The sequence below is a fragment of the Antedon bifida genome, chromosome 2 (assembly GCF_963402885.1).
Source record: "Antedon bifida chromosome 2, ecAntBifi1.1, whole genome shotgun sequence".
NCBI classification, from domain to species: Eukaryota; Metazoa; Echinodermata; class Crinoidea; order Comatulida; family Antedonidae; genus Antedon; species Antedon bifida.
In genome coordinates this window covers 29,133,082-29,153,716 of record NC_136227.1, presented here as the reverse complement: position 1 = coordinate 29,153,716, position 20,635 = coordinate 29,133,082, and the positions used below count along the sequence as shown (strand labels likewise).

Genomic DNA, 20,635 nt, shown 5'->3' with positions numbered 1-20,635 from the left:
TATATTGATTTTAGGTGTTTAATTCTTAACCATAAAAATGACAAAAGGCCTGTGTGCAGGAAGTTTTGACAAGTGAAATCAGCTCCCTCGAGTGAGTGACGAGGTACATCAGCAGTACTGAACGCCATCTTTCCAAAAAACATTAGGCCTAACTCAACTGTCATTAATGACTTATTACAGAATTATGTAGAGGTAGATTTATTGCAATTAAGGGCCTGCTTTATAAAGCGGTCATACTCATAGTCGTCGGATCGGATGCATTTTCCGGCTGTTTAGTTTTAAGACAATGTTTTGATGTCATCAAACAACATCACCATCCCTCAACAAGATAACAGTCCAGTCAGTGTTGGATTTCGATGGACCTATGTGCAAGTTAACTATGCCTTAAACATAGGCCTAAATAAAACAAATCCAACACGAGTTATACAAGCTGATTTTATTTGTTGGTTCTCTATCATTTTGTCACTGTAACTGTCACATTAATTTCACTCAAATGATATTTGGCATCATGGAATTTAATTTATAATTTAATTGGTTATTTTGCAGTACAGTATCATGTATATGCCTAATTAAAATTTTATTTCCTTTTGTAGGTTTGACTTCAAATTTAAATACAGTTATTTTACTGTGACTAAATTCGAAAATTGTTGGTGTTTCGTCTGCCTACTTTTGAGTCTCTTGATGTTGTGCTGTGGTCTCCATCCAGTTGCTGCTGATACCTGTAATTGAGTATATAACATCGTGCAAAGTATGTATTAAAATTTTTCTTGAGAATTTGTGTTACTTTATTGCAAGGGAATTGTTCCGGCCTAGATGATATTTCATGTGCATCATTCCGGCCTAGATGATATTTCACATGTGCTTTTGTTCAAGCTTTATGGGTTCCGAATCCAACAAATAGTAAGATCTAACCAATAAAACCAGTCGAAACTAACATATACAAAATATATGTGTTTTCTAAATGTTAGTTTATGGTTATTTCTTTACAGGTTTACTAACATATATTAAAGTAAGTTTATTCACAGGTTGATGAACTATTCCAAACCCCTCACATAAACCAACACACATTATATTATATGATATATTATATAATGATATATAGTATAACATATTTGTATTTGTGTGTATATTGTTGTATCATGCATTGATAGGTTTATTTTTATGATGCAAAATCATATAGGGCCTAGTTTGAATAAAATATATGCTAGTTTCATATGATTTATGAATACAGTAATAGTTTTTAGTTGATTATGACAGATCATTGTTAATTTAATTATACAGTTTATATATATTAAAAATTTGTTTCAATAGTCTGCATGTTTATATATATAGCATATATAGTATAATTTATATACACATTATGTTATATATAACATGCAATTATTGTTATAGTTGAATATATAGTGTATTATTTTCAGGTACTAACACACATGAAGTATCAAGCCAATGAAGTTGTCGGTACATTTTGTAACCTGTTGGTTATAATGTAACTATATATATGCATCACCAGGACCAGTTGATTTGCACAAATCCATCTTAACATACCCATTAAAATATGTGCAGGAATTAGGTGTATATTTGTAAACTAAAGTGTACTGATTGCTGAAAGATGAATTGAATTATTAAGTTCCTGTCCATCTTGTTCATCATAGCTGAACTTCAATTTATTTAATGTTAAAGCACATAATATTTCTAGAATCATCATAAGATAATTTTGACATTGATCATCATAGTTTAAATTTGATTTATTATTATATAGATGGTTTTTACTAACACTTAGATAATGCATGATACAACCCCAGCTGTGCAATCCCCCTATTCCTTTGCATGCTGGTTATTTCTAGCCCTAATTTTTTTTTAAGGAACTGGAAACACAAAGGTAGGTTACTAATGCAGCAAGACATCGCTTTGAGCATCCAAGCTTCAAAACAAGTAAGGTATAGATAATAATATAACTCGTCGTTTACTGTAGCTTTATAATAGCTACTATGTGTTTATGGTTTTGCCACGATGCTTGATGGCATCTTGCGGCATTAATTTTGTTGGTTTTTTCTTGCGTTTGTCCAGGTTTAGTTGTCGGTTTCTTTCTGATTCTTGGTTTTCCTTTTTTTTTAATTCGCATACCCACACTCCTTTCATAGTTTAAGAATAATAAAGTTTAAAAAAATTGTCTTTGTGTCAATTTTTTTTTTTAAGTCTTTTTTTCTCACAGCGGAAAATTAATGTAGAACTAAATTTTTAAGAATAATACATTTAAAATAAAAAATTGTTTTCTGTGTCAATTTATTTCTTTTAAAATCCTTTTTTTTCACAGCAGAAAATTTCGGAGAAAAATAAATTACAAAACAACTGTGCCTGTGTCAATTTATTTTATTAGAAAAAAAAACTCGTTTTCTTGTCCCAAACGTTTTTTTGTTAATATAAAATGTTAACATACTATATCCTAAAACTCTTTTCGCAATAATAAGTAAAATAAAACCTGTGTCTTAGTGTCAATTTATTTTACTTTCAAAAAACATTACCGTTGAAAACCCTAAAAACACAGTTGTGAAGCGTTTTTTTACTAACAACAGATTCACCTAAAACTTTGTAGTTAAGAATAATAAATTAAAATAAAAAAAGCATGTATCTTGTGTCAATTTATTTTATAAACAAACAATTTTTTTTTCACAGCAGAAAATTTCATAGTCAAGAAAAATACATAAAAACATAAACGTGTGTCTTACTTTTTAAAAACATTAAACGGTTGCAAGCGTTTTTGATTCATGACAGAAAATGTTAAAATACTTAAAAAATCTAAATTTTTTCGTAATTTAAGAATAATAAATTTAAAAAAAAACATGAGTCTTGTGTCAATTTATTTTATAAAAAAATATTACCGTCGAAAAACTGAACTGAAAATGTTAGCATACTCAACTAAAACTTTTTTCAAAGTTTAAAAATAAAATATAAAAAAAAACTAAAATGTGTCTTGTTTCAATTTATTTTATAAAAAAAAAACATTACCGTTGAAAAAATATTTTCGTTAAAAGTTTCTTTTTAAATTTATTTCTTTTTTACCATTAACTTTTTTTCACAGAAAATCAAGAAAAATAAATTAAAAAACAAACGTGTTTTGTGTCTAGTGTCAATTATTTTACTTTTTCAATCAATCAATCAATCAGATTTATATAGCGCCAGTATCCATAAAAACATTACCATCACAAATTAAAAAACTTTTTCTTTGAATTTAAGAATAATAAATAGAAAAAAAAACATTTGTCTTGTGTCAATTTATTTTATAAAAAATAGCAACGTAGAACTAAAACTTTTTTGTGTTCCAAACATTTTTTTATCAAAACAGAAAATGTTAACATACTCACCTAAAACTCTTTTCGTAGTTTAAGAATAATAAATATTAAAAAAACAACATGTGTCTTGTGTCAATTTATTTTATTTATAAACTACCGTTGAAGTCCAAACTTTTTCGTGTCGCAAGCATTTTTTCGTTTCAACAGAAAATGTTAACATATTTGCATAAAACTCTTTTTGTAGTTAAGAATAATAAGTTTTTGAAACAAACATGTGTCCTGTGTCAATTTTTTTTAATAGTAACATCGAAAATCTGAAACTTTTTTTAAAAGAGTAAAAAAAAAAAACTAGTAATAAATTAAAAAACAAGATGTGTCTTGTGTCAGTTTATTTTACTTTTAAAAACACATACAGTCAAATCTGAAACTTTTTTAAAAAAACACATGCGCAAGCATTTTTTGTTCACAACACTTTTCTTAGTTTTAGAATAATTAATTAAAAAAAAACATGTGTCTTAAACAATTACCGTTGAAGTTAAACTTTTTCGTGTAGCAAATAATAACGTCAAAAATATAAAACTTTCTTTTAAACAGTCACAAACATTTTTGTTGACAACAGAAACAACCCAAGTAAAACTTGTAATTTAAGAATGATTATTTTCTAAATAACCAACATTTCTCTTCACAAATAAAAATAACTTGTGTATTGTCAATTTATTTTTAAATCTTGTATGTGGCTTTGTATTAACACCCTCTATGGGCAAGATTTTTTTTTTCTAATTTTAGAGTTCCTGGCATCATGGTTTGTTTGTTGGACACATTGTGAAGGATAAGTATAGCCCTAGATTTTATATTGATAACTGCATCATTTTATTCAAACAAGATATTCCCTGTAGATATTGTAAACTATATTTCTTAAGTTTATGTATTGAGCAATGATTGTTTCAGTAATTAATATGTTACTTAATAGGGAGGTTTCGCAACCTTACGAATACGATAACGAAAACGGATACGTCACACGTTTGTGAAACTTTTGAGGTGATCCCCATTTCATATTCGTAAAGCGTATTCGTGTTGACGAATATCACCAGTCATATTCGTAACTACAAAACGAGTATAGTTTTTGATCTATTTTGCACATTTTGCATTTGAATCAGGAACGATTCATGATTATAATATAATTATAGATTTATTGAAAGTAATTTACTAAAGTAATTTACTAAAATGCTAGGTCAATTTTGATAAATAGCAGTTTTTAAAGTCCTCACTCGCTTTGATGTTACGCTAGGCCTAGGCAGCCAAGCACCAAGCAACACGTACCCGCGCTTCGCTCAAATTTACCGCAGTCATATTTTAGACGGCGCTCTCAATATTTCGTTGCCATGCGAAACAGATTTTTACTGGCTTACGAAAACGAATATGTGTGCGTGACGTATCTGTTTTCGTTTTCGTATTCGTAAGGTTGCGAAACCTCCCTATTCATGGCGAATTACGACGAGTCGTTTTCTATGTTTATAATAGGGCGGTTTCGCAACCTTACGAATACGATAACGAAAACGGATACGTCGTACATTTGTGAAACTTTTGAGCTGATCCCCATTTCATATTCGTAAAGCGTATTCGTGTTGACGAATATCACCAGTCATATTCGTAATTACAAAACGAGTATAGTTTTTGATCTATTTTGCACATTTTGCATTTGAATTAGGAATGATTCATGATTATAATATAATTATAGATTTATTGAAAGTAATTTACTAAAGTAATTTACTAAAATGCCAGGTCAATTTAGATAAATAGCAGTTTTTAAAGTACTCACTCGCTTTGATGTTACGCTGGGCCTAGGCAGCCAAGCACCAAGCAACACGTACCTGCGCTTCGCTCAAATTTACCGCAGTCATATTTTGGACGCGCCTCGATATTTCGTTGCCATGCGAAACAGATTTTTTGATGGCTTACGAAAACGAATACGTGTGTGTGACGTATCCGTTTTCGTTATCGTATTCGTAAGATTGCGAAACCTCTCTAATAATAGGCCTACAGTACCTTCTCCTCGAGATAGGTCACTTTATTTTACTTTCATAGAATGATGATGTCTCCAAAGTGGAGATGTCAATCTTACAGCAGGTCTACACCCAAGATGATGAAGTCAACCTTACAGCAAGTCTACACCCAAGATGATGAAGTCAACCTTACAGCAAGTCTACACCCAAGATGATGAAGTCAATCTTACAACAAGTCTACACCCAAGATGATGAAGTCAGCCTTATACAGCAAGTCTACACCCAAGATGATGAAGTCAACCTTACAGCAAGTCTACACCCAAGACGATGAAGTCAACCTTACAGCAAGTCTACACCCAAGACGATGAAGTCAACCTTACAGCAAGTCTACACCCAAGATGATGAAGTCAACCTTACAGCAAGTCTACACCCAAGATGATGAAGTCAACCTTACAGCAAGTCTACACCCAAGATGATGAAGTCAACCTACAGCAAGTCTACACCCAAGATGATGAAGTCAACCTACAGCAAGTCTACACCCAAGATGATGAAGTCAACCTTGCAACAAGTCTACACCCAAGATGATGAAGTCAACCTTACAGCAAGTCTACACCCAAGATGATGAAGTCAACCTTACAACAAGTCTACACCCAAGATGATGAAGTCAACCTTACAGCAAGTCTACACCCAAGATGATGAAGTCAACCTTACAGCAAGTCTACACCCAAGATGATGAAGTCAACCTTACAGCAAGTCTACACCCAAGATGATGAAGTCAACCTTACAACAAGTCTACACCCAAGATGATGAAGTCAACCTTACAGCAAGTCTACACCCAAGACGATGAAGTCAACATTACAGCAAGTCTACAACAATTCCACACCCAAAACCCTCTGTTTTTTTCAGATTTGGCCAATGAAGATAAAGGTAGGGTACATAGTAATTGAACCAATCACAGAATTTATTTGTATAAGCATTTTAATCATCTTCAACTCATTTTTTAGAACCAATCACAGGTAAGAAACAATAAATGTGTACAAGTATATAAATAATTATATTTTTCAGCTCTCTTTTTGAGATTGGGATAATGAAGTTACTAATGCAATTGTTAAACCAGTCTCAGGTAAACAACATCATACTGTATGTACAAGTTTAAAATAACTATCTTTTTCAGATTGAGATAATGAAGTTACTGATGCAATTGTTAAACCAGTCTCAGGTAATCAACATCATACTGTATGTACAAGTTTAAAATAACTATCTTTTCAAGCTCTCTTTTCAGATTGGGCTCAGAATGAAAGATATTCATGTTTGAACCAATCACAGGTAAGCAACATCACATGTGCACACGAATATAAATAATTATCTTCCCTAGCTCACTTTTTCAGATTGTGCTAATGGAGATACTTATGTAATGTTGTTGAAATTAATCACAGGTAAGCAACATCACATGTGCACAAGTATATAAATAATGATCTTCCCCAGCTCACTTTTTCAGATTGGGCTAATGGAGATACTTATGTAATGTTGTTGAAATTAATCACAGGTAAGCAACATCACATGTGCACAAGTATATAAATAATGATCTTCCCCAGCTCAAGATTGGGCTAATGAAGATTCGGATGCACTTTTGTGGAACCAATCACTGCAGGTAAACAACATGAAATGTGTACAAGTATTGTATATAAATAATTAGCTTCCCCAGCTCTCTTTTCAGATTGATACTGATGGAATTTAGTAGAACTGCAGCTAAACAACATCAAATGTACAAGCATACTATTACTATATATAATTATCTTTTCCAGCTCTCTTTTCAGATTGAGCTCAGAATGAAAAATATTTATGTTTGAACCAATCAAAGGTAAGCAAGATGTTGCTATAACGTTAACATTGTAGTCTGCATGCCTTGTAATTTAATTTTGCATGGCTAATGTAAGCTATTTTTATAAGGTATGTATGTAGCTAAGAATAAGTTTAGTAGCTAAGAATAAGTTTAGTTAAGAGGTACCTGGTTTGAATTTCTTGTTAATGTATGCTAAGATAAGATAGATTAAGTGTAGCTAGATAGATTAAGTGTAGCTAAGATAGATTAGGTGTAGCTAAGATAGATTAAGTGTAGCTAAGATAGATTAAGTGTAGCTAAGATAGATTAAGTGTAGCTAAGATAGATTAAGTGTAGCTAAGATAGATTTAAGTGTAGCTAAGATAGATTAAGTGTAGCTAAGATAGATTAAGTGTAGCTAAGATAGATTAAGTGTAGCTAAGATAGATTAAGTGTAGCTAAGATGGATTAAGTGTAGCTAAGATGGGTTAAGTGTAGCTAAGATGGGTTAAGTGTAGCTAAGATGGGTTAAGTGTAGCTAAGATGGGTTAAGTGTTACTAGCTAAGATGGGTTAAGTGTTACTAGCTAAGATGGGTTAAGTGTTACTAGCTAAGATGGGTTAAGTGTTACTAGCTAAGATGGGTTAAGTGTTACTAGCTAAGATGGGTTAAGTGTTACTAGCTAAGATGGGTTAAGTGTTACTAGCTAAGATGGGTTAAGTGTTACTAGCTAAGATGGGTTAAGTGTTACTAGCTAAGATGGGTTAAGTGTTACTAGCTAAGATGGGTTAAGTGTTACTAGCTAAGATGGGTTAAGTGTTACTAGCTAAGATGGGTTAAGTGTTACTAGCTAAGATGGGTTAAGTGTTACTAGCTAAGATGGGTTAAGTGTTACTAGCTAAGATGGGTTAAGTGTTACTAGCTAAGATGGGTTAAGTGTTACTAGCTAAGATGGGTTAAGTGCATACTAGCTAAGATGGGTTAAGTGCATACTAGCTAAGATGGGTTAAGTGTTACTAGCTAAGATGGGTTAAGTGTAGCTAGCTAAGATGGGTTAAGTGTAGCTAAGGTAGATTAAGTGTAGCTAAATAGATTAACTTTAATCAGTAAAAGCAAGTGTCTGAGCTAAGAAGTGTAGATAAGTAGCAAGTACTGTACTGTGAACATTTGCACTTTTATTGTTATTGCACTTGCATAAATGTTGTTAACTTACTACTTGTATTTATGTAGCACTACTAATACTAAGCAACTTATAATGCAGGTGCATTCATGAATGTGATTTGTACTTTTTTTTAATTTACAATTATTTTTTTTTTAGGTTTGCTGATTGCTAAACAGTGTTCTCCAAAGTAAAGTTGTCACTGTGTCTTTGTAGCTGATTATTGGAATGGGCTACAACACTACAACAACACAATACTTATAAACTTAATTCCAATCATATGCCTTGTGCATCTTAACCTTCTGACCTTGATCATCAATCTTTCAAAATATAAATACATAAACACATTAGGCATAGAACAATTCTAAACCGCCCGGTGGGTGATGTCGTGAAATTTAATTAATTAAATTGAAATGATCATAAGATGAGGAAATCTGTGAGAGTGAGAAAAAGTCACCCCAACCGAGTATATACATCTTTTTCTGACATAATATAACAGCAAAATCTTTCTAATCCATATATACTTTATATTTCTCTATTTAAATCAAATTCATAGTACTGTTTTCTATATATTTTCTTGACAAAGGAGCATTCATTAAAAATGCATGATAATCAACACAGCCCAGAAAAACAAAACTCAACGTAATATTTATCATGAATAGTTGTATGCAGGTAATTGTAACAAAAGTATTGGGTAGCTGAATAATGAAACAACATTCTTGAATTCATTTCATTTTATTGTATGTTATTTTTTTATAAATATATAGTTTTTTTTTATCACTGTTTCCTTAGACTTAAATGCTACACACTGCAGTGAACAATAGGACCAGAAACTCATTTCGGCAATAACTTGTTTATATTTTAAAAAAAACCCATTAAAATATAATTGAATTGTGTTTTTTATATTTACATTATTATTCATAGTGTGAAATGGATTAGCACTTACAACAAAAAACGAGAGGGCGCCATCCATTTATTTTATTTTATCACACAGCGTGATGCCTATTTGTTTTCATCAAAGATAGTGAAGTTGTCTTTGTTTTCATTCATTCCAGAGAGCGACATGGCTCCCACCAGACAGCATAAGGTAGTGATGCCAATATGGCATCGGCTATCAAGGATTTTTCTATGTTTAGCAGGTGTTATTCTTTCTTTATATGCTTTGTATGTAGAAAATATGAAAGAAATAAACAATGCGTACACAGCATTGTGCGACATAAATGAGCAAGTAAGCTGTTCGAAGGTGTTTACATCAAAGTAAGTACGTAGCCTAGGCCTAGCCTAGGGGGGAGGAGGAGGCCTAGCTAGCCCTATTTAATATTTAGCCTAGCTGCTAGTAGTAGGCCAATCCATCGTACTGTATATTCAGTCCAAAATGCCTGAGCTATAGGCTAGATGTTTCTCAGAGCTATATGGTTGGGTATGCCTGAGCTGGATACAATTACAAATGTACAGACCAGAGGGAGGTATAGGCCTAACAATTTTATTTTTATACCTCTTTGTACAGACAGTACTGATTTGTTCCCTCCTTCCTTGGTCCAAGGCTTGGACCTTAATAATAATAAATATAAACTTTATTTATTTGCATATATTTTATCAACATTGATTGTTATTATATCAACATTGATTGTTTTTACACAAGTTCGTGATATTACCAAATTAATAAAACGGCATATTATTATTAATACCATGGAGTAAAGAATATACATACATATATATATATTGGAAAAGAAAATTACAGCAGAATCCCTTCCATCGGACACCCGGGCCCTTATTTAGGGGAAACCGTACTGGTGCTTCCAGCGGGAACCCCTATCCAAGTGAAATAGAAAAGAAATTTATATTATTGTAAAACGAATTATTCGAGTCAATGTTAATATTGGACCTATAATATTAATTTTATTTTCAGGTATGGTAGAGGTTTTGGAATTGTAGGACCAATCTTTGGCGAAGACAGCCCACTCAATGTACCCAATAGTTTATTTGGAATTTTGTTTTACTTTCTACAATTTGTATTGGGTAAGTCTTTGTTTTTTTGTATTGATAATAAATGCTGTATAGCCTTGGTTCAATCAGGATTCAGGTGCCCTGCCCTTTGGTGCCCTACCCTTTCCTTTATAAATACATGGTATTGTTATATTATTATAATTATGCTGGATTATATAACTTCCTTCCTTAATTGGGTTGATTTTCGTAAGGCCCTCTCTTTCCATGTCTGGCCTTTTTAATTTTATCTGTTTGTGTTCGAACAGATATAAACAAAAGCCTTGATAAAATAATTTTTAAACAATTTAAAAAACTCATAATAATGTATGACAGCAAATCTAAAACAGTGATTTTTATTATGTATAAAAAGTCATTAATAAACTTACAACTATATTGTATAACAATGTACATATGACTTTTACAATGATTTTTATTATGTGAATGACTAATTTGCTTTATTATTATTTATTGTTTTATTTTTATTTCAGGTCAACGGCACACAGTTAATGCTGTTTGGAGTTTGATTATAATGTCAGTATTGTCTTTAATTGGTTGTGTATACCTGGCATATATCCTAACCTTCGTGCTCCATGATGCATGTGTAGTTTGTGTAACTACATATATTGTCAACATCCTTCTATTTATAGTTAATGTTTTGAAATTAAATGTTGTTAAAAGCATAGCAGTAAAGAAAGGCAAGTAAGGAGAAGGCTGGGATATAATCTTACAGATTGTTAAAATATTATATATAGTTTTAAAAATGAACATTTTAATTATTTTAATAAATTGTAGGAAGTATTGTATTTTTACTTGTGACAAGTATTGACAATAGACAATATATTTACGAGAAAATGATATGATAATACACGGAGTTATGAATTAGATACCTCCATGGTTGGTACATGCTGGCAGTGTAATTATATTCTTTAATTAATTTTTCCAGAAAGTGTATGTGGTCGAACATACAGGTGCTTATTCAAATTAGGCACTCATTTTTAATTCAGGTTGTATTTTCCATTACAACTATTATATTTTGTAAAAGATTTTGTTGAATATGAACCATTTTGATATTAAATATATAATATATTTTCTCTAAATGGATATACAATATTGATTTAATTATTTGCGAGTATATGAGTGTAAATCAGGTTTTGTAATTCAATAATAAATGTTTAATAAACAATATTTTATGTACTGATTTGTTTTTTAATGAAATTAAACTGTTACTAAATTCGTTACTAATTAATACTAGTAAATACAAGTATTATTCCAGTGTACAGTATGTTTGGCAAAAGAAGAGTGCAAGGTTGTTAACGCTTGACTGATTATCCAGGGTTATCCAAAGTCACAATTTGACCTAGTTCTGCTGTGCTACATGCATCCCCCTTTGGCTACTACACTACGTACCTGTATAGTATACTATTGCTAGCTCAAATCAGAATCAAAATGACATTGAAAATTTTTGCTGACTTGTTGTCGCAACCGTCACGTTCTGTTATACTGTTTGCAAAATTGAATAATATTCCATTCGTTCTAGAAAATACATCTATTGCTGAAGGTTCGTATTTATGAAATTGAAATTCTAACAAACGGAGTAGGCCTTAGGCTAGCTAGGCCTGCTTTCTAATAAACTTAGAATGATAGCCTAGGTTAGGCCCATTTAAGCCCTCTGGAGTACGGTCTATTTAGTACAGTTTAGGCCTAGCTAGTAGTACTTTACTAGGATAGCCTCTAGCATGAGTGGCTAAGCCTAAATAGTACTATACTACTGGATAGGCCACATGTATTTTTGTATAATATTAATAGCTGTCTGATGTTGTGCGCAATTTGAAATTGTACAAAGATTTCCTGGACATGTGCATCCATGTAGGTAGATTCATGGAATTTTCAAACTAGTCAGATTGGTTCCAAATTAATTCCAAATTGTAGAGCATAAAATTAGGAAAAAAATGAGGGGTCTCCCATTATTATCCGGTTCAGGGTTTCGGAGTTATAGCAATTTTTGTTCCGCAAAATATTGCCATTTTTAGGGCAGTTTTTTATATACATAAATTGTGGGGTGTGTAGAAAGCGACGACCTCGAATTGGACGACCCCAACGACCCGGGCGACCTCGAATTGGACGACCTAGAATTGGACGACCCATAACACGAAACCGACGACCCCTATAGCCTAGCCTAGGCGTTAGGCCTAAGTGTGGTATAACATCCCGAAGCCGAACATAGCCAAAGCTAAACTATACCTTATATAATACTCGCAAGCAAGCAATTGATTGAAAAAATACAGAAATATCGCCATTTGATACTGAATGTGTCGAAACGAACAAACGAACAGATATGGAACGCCAAGAGTGCATCATTAAAACTGCATTCGACTCGATTAGCACACGAAATATCATAAACATGGCAAACCAGGTCAAAACGGCCCCTTTTTCAGCGGCGGGTAAGGTTTGCTCAGTGGATTGGTCATTGGTTGGTCATTGGTATTTCGACAAACATATTAAAAAGAAATTCAAAAGAAATAAATATTATACATTACATGGTTAAACCATGGAAGTATAATTACATCTTCTTCATATAACGAACACTATAGGCCTACCAAGCAGCGTGTTGCGAACATGTGCATGGGGAGGGCCATAAGAAAGCTTTACATTTCACATATGCATTGTATACGGTCAAACCTTACCCGCCGCTGAAAAGGGGGCCGTTTTGACCTGGGTTGCCATGTTTATGATATTTCGTGTGCTAATCGAGTCGAATGCAGTTTTAATGATGCACTCTTGGCGTTCCATATCTGTTCGTTTGTTCGTGTCGACACATTCAGTATCAAATGGCGATATTTCTGTATTTTTTCAATCAATTGCTTGCTTGCAAGTATTAAATAAGGTATGGTTTAAAGATCTTTGGCTATTTTCGGCTTCGGGATGTTATACCACGCTTAGGCCTAGGCTAGGCTATAGGGGTCGTCGGTTTCGTGTTATGGGTCGTCCAATTCTAGGTCGTTCAATTCGAGGTCGCCCGGGTCGTTGGGGTCGTCCAATTCGAGGTCGTCGCTTTCTACACACCCATAAATTGTGACCATCTCTTAATGAACCCAAAATACCAATGTGATAATATAAGTTTGTACTTTTGAAAATGGTAGCCATATCGATCGAAATGGTCTCCAATTTCAAAAGGGCCGCTAATTTAAAAATTCCCGCTAATCTCAAAATGGCCGCCACCAATTTCAAAATGGCTGCCAATCTCAAAATGGCTGCCAATCTCAAAATGGCCGCCAATTTCAAACAAACTTACCAATTATAAATTCAATAGACCCCAAGATGATTCCATTGGATAGATACCATCGATTTTCAAGATGGCTGCTAATTTTCAAAATGGCTGCCAAAATTTAAAATGGCCGCTAATTCCAAAATGGCCGCCAATTTGAATTTCAACAATTAAAATTGAACCACAAATGCTGAAATTTGGTGTATCAAAGAATTTCTGCAAGTTTCTACAATCAAGCAACATTTTCAAAATGGCCGCTAATCTCAAAATGGCTGCCAATTCAGAAAATTGACCAAACTATAATTAAGAATATACTTAAAATAACCGGTATGTTTATTTATTTTCAAGTTATAACATTTCAAGAATCACAGTTTGTTTTTAACTGCACAAGGTAATTTCCTGAATGATAATGAAAATCAAATGGTAGTACTACAGCAGGATTGATCAAGTTCCTGTGGTCTGTGACCCTGATGAAGATGTCTATATGGTAGTTTTAGAATGTCCTCAAGACCAGACTAGCTAGTTCGATAACAATTTTGATTGACACTGATGAAGATGTCTATATGGTAGTTTTAGAATGTCCTCAAGACCAGATAACAATTTTGATAGAAAGATATTAAAATAAACTTAAATAATAATAATAATTAATAAATTTATTTTATTAATGTAGTGTTAAAATTAATGTTTACATCATTGTGATATGTATTTAAATTATTTTATGACTCATGTTATAAGATGGATTGCTTCTTTGCATATATTTGACGGTTTAAAGTGGAGCTACACTCAGACTTTCTCAGCTTATATTATGTTTAAGTATGTTTAATTGAAAGTGATTACATACAAAAAACAGGAAAGATATGGCAATATTTTCCAAAAACTAATTTCTAAAAAATTGGTCAGAAAATAGTGTTTTTTACTACATTACACTTTTTCAGTAACTTAGGGGTTATTAGTTTACAATACGTCGCAAAACGCGTTACACTTAGCGACTGACGCGTTTTAGTCGCCGGTGAACGCGTTGGTGAAATGTCTCCCCTTTGGTAAATTATGTGTTGGAAAATGGCGAATCAATTTTATACCAGGGAGTTGTAAAATAATTTTTACAACTCCCTGTTTATACACACAATTAATACGATTTGTTTAGGCCCAAGTAATATTTCCGATAAAAATGTCAGCATAATTTACATGTAACATCATGATTTGCACTGTACAACAACAGCATAATAATCTTAATCAAATTGCTTATTAATTTTAAGCTAGGCCTAGCTAAATCGTCTGCTCAGCCTAGCTAGGTCTAGGTAGGACTGTAGTCATGGGTTCGAAAATGCTTGGTCGTTTCGTCCCATTTATCGTTCCTGTGTTTTCTCGCACATTAAGAATTGTAAAACACAAAATTCTCTTCAAAACAAGACTGGTATTGCTCAGAATAGTAAAGAATAGTAACGGATGTGGAAGCTTATGGCTGACTGAAAAGCAACTATTCAGGCACCCTATCATGGCCCATGGGTAGGCCGAGATTGGGTGCCATAACAAACTTCACAGCTGTAAGGCAGCCAGCTAGAGGCCAAGCAGCATCGTTACATACCTAGACTCTAGTAGGCCTAGGCCTAGCTTTATTGAATATATAGCCACGTCTTTCTCAAATCTCGTTAAATTTGACATTTTAGTAATAATCTCATAATCACTTATTACACTGTGAAACATGATAGGGTCACATCCAGAATGTTTTAATATACTTTTCGCCCGTCAAAAATAACATCGCGACAATAACAGATCGCCAGCTGCAGTGTGAAAAATGTCGTGAGAAATGTCATGTGATCATACTCCCTAGCAAAGTAAAAAACCCAATTGGACCCAACGGGGAAAAGTGTCTATTTACGCGAAATTGCGCAATGTATACGCAATAACAATACCAGAAATAAAAAGATCTGGAAAAATTACATATAAAAACATTTTACATTTTTTTTTTCGTGAAGAAATTAATTTTTTAGGAATATTCAAATATACCCCCCTTTTGCATGTAAAAGAATAGGAAATTACAAGGTATCCCCCCAAAACGCAAAAAGGCGTGATTTTCAAGAAAATCATACTCATTGAAAAAAATTTCAAAAAAATATGAAGTATGAGGGATGATATTTTTAAAGAATAGTTGAAATGTATGAAAAATAGCAATTTTCTGGGTGGAGCTCCACTTTAAATAAAGGTTTTATGGTACAGTCTCTGTCTTATATCAATAAAAAACACTATTTAGTATTTATAACAACATAAAAACAGTTTACAAACATCAATTTACAATAATTATTTCCAAAAAAACAAAACCCCCTATTTTACAAAATGGATCAGTCCAGTTACTGTAGTCCTATAGTAAACTTGGACGATTCCATTTATAAGGTAGGTATATTATGCTGTAACCACGTTTTTATTATTTTAATTGTTTCCTCTTAAATGGTTAATAAATAATATTATAAATGCATTTGTTATATAAATATTAAACTAAAACATATTTATATGATATAATATACTAGGTATCGGCGTCCGTTTCGAATGAATTCGTAATCGTAATATTGGAGGCCTAGCCGGTATGAAATGGTCGCCAGTCCGGCGGGTTTAATCACATTTTCGCGTGGTATATATCGACTACACAACTTGTTTCTAGGGTAAACAATGTATGCTGATTCTGAACATTTCATTTAAAACATTGAACACTCAACCGAAATTGGGTAGATCGGGGGTCAAATATCGGAAAACATAATTACTTTAAAATCTACCCGCCTAAATTCTGCTATAGATTAAAAATAAGAAGACATAATGGCATAATTTTTTCTCTAAATTAACAACAAAACATCGTCAGCGACGATAAAAAAAATGGCTGCGCTCTGACCTCATCACATTTTTAGGGAAATTGATATTAATACACCCCTATTCATTAAACGTTGAATAGGGCCACGCCACCGCTGTCGCTCACGCGGTCACAAGTTTCCAATACAAAATAACGCCTCGCGTATAGCGCCCTCAAGGAACGATTGCGTGAATCTACCTAATCCATGGCAATCCTTTCGCAATAACTTGCGCTGCCCACAATATTAGATAAGATCCAGCTTTGGTTCTATCAAATAATACTGAAAAATAATTTGCGCATTTTAATATTTTCAGAATATATATAATTTCTGAATAATTTTGATCGTTCCAACTGCGCATATTCATTAACATATCCCTTTGATTTAGGTGCTCACCAGACCAAAGAATTTACTGCCATCAATCCATTCCAAAAAGTTCCTGCAATACAAGATGGTGATTTCAACCTAACTGAAAGGTCAGCAGAACAGGTTTCTTTTGAAGACGTAGTACAGTTAACAACAACATGCATAGTGATGCATTTGGGTAGTGTAACCTGGTCCAGTTACAAGGTCCAGTTACAAGTTCAGGGCAGGGAGATCTCCCTGGTCAGGGGTGGAGCAGGGTGAAGGGATGAAATTATGAACTACTTTTTGATATCTTATTTTTGACACACTATTAATATATGCTCCCCTATTTAAAGAATCCTGGATCCAACCCTGAACTGAAGATGGCGTAGATGAGTCATTTTAGTGATTTTTATTTTCAGTGTGGCTATATTAAAGTATTTTGCAAGTACTTATAAGACACCAGACCATTGGTATCCATCAGATGTGAAAAAACGTGCAAGGGTCGATGAATACCTAGCCTGGCAACATGTAAACACACGATTAAGTTGTGCTAAAGTATTCTGGTGTGAGGTATGTTATTGCATGGAGGACTCCATGGTTATTGTTACAGTAGTATTTTTCAGCTTAAAATAATAGATTTTATTGGCTCAGATATAATCTTGTTAGGATACATAGTATGTTTTTGAAATTTATATACTGTAAATATTTTGAAAAAGTTTGTGAATGTTTAAATAAAGTTTTTATATAATGTAATGAATTATTAAAATATTTCCAATTACTCAAACTAAATTGTCATTAGCTTTAATATATGCCAGCACTGTTATATATATTTGCAGTACACTACAAATTGTAAGGTTACCTCATTTAACTATGCTATAATGACTCATTTTTCAATTGATATTATAACTAGTTTGTTTATTTATAGTTCTTGATTCCAAGGATGACCGGAAACCCAATTAACAAAAACAAACTTGAAAACTGCCTGACTGGAATGGACAAAACACTCACCGAGATTGAAGATGTTTTCCTTAAAGATCGCAAGTACTTGTGCGGCAATGAGATTACAATTGCTGATATCATTGGAGTATCTGAGGTTATTTTCATTATATTTAAATAGTTACAAAATACTTTTGTCAGGTGAACATATTTTTATCCAATTTTTATATGGACACTGTTATCTATCCATATTATGATATTTTTACTAAAGTACTAATGTTTTTGTATTTGTTGCATCTGTATTTTACCCTTTCGGTGTCATACTGTCTGTATTTTTACCCATATTATCATATTTTATCATGTTTATATATTTGACAAGCAAGACAATTTTCAAACTTTATGTGACAAAAAAGTGTAATGTGCCCAAATATGGTAGTGATATACCCAAATATAGTAGTGATATGACATAATCATGTCCATATATGGGCACATCACATTTTTTTTGTCACATAAAGTTTGATAGTGTAGACTGAGCATTAGTTAAACGTCTCAATCTGTGTGTAGGAGGTTTGCAAGTTGTACAATGAGAATTCTACTTACATTCAATAAGCTGTTTAGTGACCTAATATTTGTCATTACAAGTATAATTTATTTATTTTTCAGGTACTCCAGGTGTGTGGATCAGGTCGTGACCCTGCAGAAGGTCATTCCAAACTTGGCGCATGGATTGATAGAGTACAGAAACAACTAAATCCAGAGTTTGACGATGTGTTTAAGATTCTATTCAAAATACGGAATAAATCACGAGCAAGATCCAAGTTATAAAATAATGGACTCTGTGCGAAATGCATGTCTAAAAAAATAAAAAAATGTAAACATTTGGTAAAATGAAATATGATTATTGTAATAAAAAAAAATTAACAGGATAATGATATTAAGATAATACAGAGGGTGAATAATCATAATATGATACTGGTTATTTTAATAATGTAAAATATATAGAAGTACATTGATTGAAAGTGTACTATGTTGCAAGACTATTACAATACTGTACAGTATTTTAATGTAATTATATTCAGTATTTTAAAACATACAATGACAGATTCCATTGTATTAAGAATATTATGTAAACAACTATGCATAATTTGTAATATAACATTCTTTTGTTGTAATGTTATTTGAGAAATATTGTATCACTGAATCAAAAAATAATAATAAAAATGTATAATAAAATATTATCATGGGTTATGTGCATTATTTTTTCCCAACACACAGAATTACACCTCTGTTACGGTACTTAAGATGTCATTGTGTAGAGAGTTGTATTTGTGAAAACAATCTACTTTACAACTTTACATTTCTAAACATTTCTCCCTTGGGCTTGTGCTGTATACAAAATACCAGTGCAACCACTGATGCTCCAATAAAATAAAATTGTACATTGATGTGTAGACTTAATTCAAATGTCTTATATAATTTATACGTAATTTTACTTTCTAGAGACCAGAGATATAAAAAGATTGAATGAATTAATAGTATCCTTTCTGTTAAATATGTAATTTCGGTCATATTTATTTTGAACTTGTAGCTGTTATGCACAATTTCAACTGCTGGTTGTGCTCATAAAGGAATCCTATATGTCATGCTCTTGGAATTTCTGATCATATCAGTAGTGCATTTAATCAATAACCACAAAGTACAATCAGGATTGTGGAAGAGCTTGGTTGCGTCTTCAAAGGTTATCAATAGAAACACCAAATGGTATTTGTTTCATTTCCTCCTTTTGGTGATCGGGACAGGCTGGGAAAAAACACAAAATTCATCTAATTTTGCATCTCTTAGAGTTTATTTTACAAAGTCTTAGAACAAAATCACCTTTTTACATTTCAAACAACTTGAGTTACCAAGACAGAGCAAGGTATTATGAATTATATGTACACTACAAACTAAATTGGTTACGATTACTAATAATACACACTAGTAATTAATTATTGATTGGCCAGAAATAAATGATATGCAACAAACAATTCTATATGTAGAAAAAATGTGTACCTATAAACTAATATTACGTTTATGATGAATTATTGAACTCATAAACAACAAACTGTAACACTAAGAGTTGGGTATAACAGAATTTATAATATAGCGATAACCATCAGCTAAATTCTGTTTAACTTTTTTGTGCATTTTTAAGAATATGGTACATCATTACATTTTGGAACAAGGCATCCACAACTGGTCAAACAATGTCCCATAAAGAGGCGATCTTTTAATTAGGACGGACACCCGTATTTGCCAATGAGAGTGGTGGTCAATGTATAGTTCAAATAATTTATATAAATGGCACTTTAAATAGATCCTTTAGTTCAGAATACAGAAAACTTTCCTTTATTGAAGGAACCGTACATATACCACATTAACATACTGCATAACACATAGCAGCCTAGTCAATAGCTCTAAAATATAGATCCTAATTATGATCTAGAAATCATCCAGTTAAATGTGTACAATAAGGCATCATGGTCTACACTCTTGGTGTGGACTTTACTTGCACACAAGTGTACAGCAGCCTTAATTTGAACATGATTCTTATAATAGACTCAATAACTAAAATCATACAGTACAGAAATCAATATTGTATAGAAAAATACTATGATCTGTAATTTTATACAGATGAAATGTGTGGATGTTTTCATAATCTGAACACACTGGGGTTTATCTTTTGCAAAACTCAACAAATCGTATTTCAAACAGTATCGGTTTACAATACATGTTTAGTATGTACAGTATTAAAGCCAATTTACACAGATGAGCGGTAACAGTAAGCAGAAAAACGCATAGCTTGTTCCACATATAATCTGTATCTATTTCCACTCAACTTTGTTTTTGTTTACCGCTTACCATTCATCTGTGTAAACTTTATGTAGGCTTACTGCAACAACACTGCATGCCTTTGTCATGGTTTACATACATTTCAAAGGTATCCCCT

The 20,635-nt window shown here is 32.5% G+C and overlaps 2 protein-coding genes across 2 annotated transcripts; both read left to right on the top strand.

Annotated features, from left to right (window-relative positions):
* Window positions 1-9,316: 9,316 nt before the first annotated feature.
* On the top strand, window positions 9,317-11,445 carry LOC144836146 (vitamin K epoxide reductase complex subunit 1-like protein 1). Its single transcript, XM_078691351.1, has 3 exons — window positions 9,317-9,531; window positions 10,184-10,293; window positions 10,749-11,445. Exons 1-3 carry the CDS (start codon window positions 9,338-9,340, stop codon window positions 10,961-10,963), a joined length of 519 nt encoding a protein of 172 aa, XP_078547477.1. The 5' UTR covers window positions 9,317-9,337; the 3' UTR covers window positions 10,964-11,445.
* Window positions 11,446-11,659: 214 nt separating this feature from the next.
* Window positions 11,660-19,070, top strand: LOC144836144 (glutathione S-transferase theta-1-like). Its single transcript, XM_078691350.1, has 5 exons — window positions 11,660-11,818; window positions 16,751-16,838; window positions 17,130-17,280; window positions 17,636-17,803; window positions 18,310-19,070. The coding sequence occupies exons 1-5, from the start codon at window positions 11,707-11,709 to the stop codon at window positions 18,469-18,471; spliced, it is 681 nt and encodes a 226-aa protein (XP_078547476.1). The 5' UTR covers window positions 11,660-11,706; the 3' UTR covers window positions 18,472-19,070.
* The last annotated feature ends 1,565 nt before the right edge of the window (window positions 19,071-20,635 follow it).

Excerpts from the sequence above, each read along its gene's own strand:
- LOC144836146 (XM_078691351.1), top strand. The coding sequence starts at position 9,338 with ATGGCTCCCACCAGACAGCATAAGGTAGTGATGCCAATATGGCATCGG. Across the intron at positions 9,532-10,183 it reads TCGAAGGTGTTTACATCAAA|GTATGGTAGAGGTTTTGGAA; the intron begins GTAAGTACGTAG and ends TTTTATTTTCAG. Across the intron at positions 10,294-10,748 it reads CTTTCTACAATTTGTATTGG|GTCAACGGCACACAGTTAAT; the intron begins GTAAGTCTTTGT and ends TTTTTATTTCAG.
- LOC144836144 (XM_078691350.1), top strand. The coding sequence starts at position 11,707 with ATGACATTGAAAATTTTTGCTGACTTGTTGTCGCAACCGTCACGTTCT. Across the intron at positions 16,839-17,129 it reads GATTTCAACCTAACTGAAAG|TGTGGCTATATTAAAGTATT; the intron begins GTCAGCAGAACA and ends TTTTATTTTCAG. Across the intron at positions 17,804-18,309 it reads ATATCATTGGAGTATCTGAG|GTACTCCAGGTGTGTGGATC; the intron begins GTTATTTTCATT and ends TTTATTTTTCAG.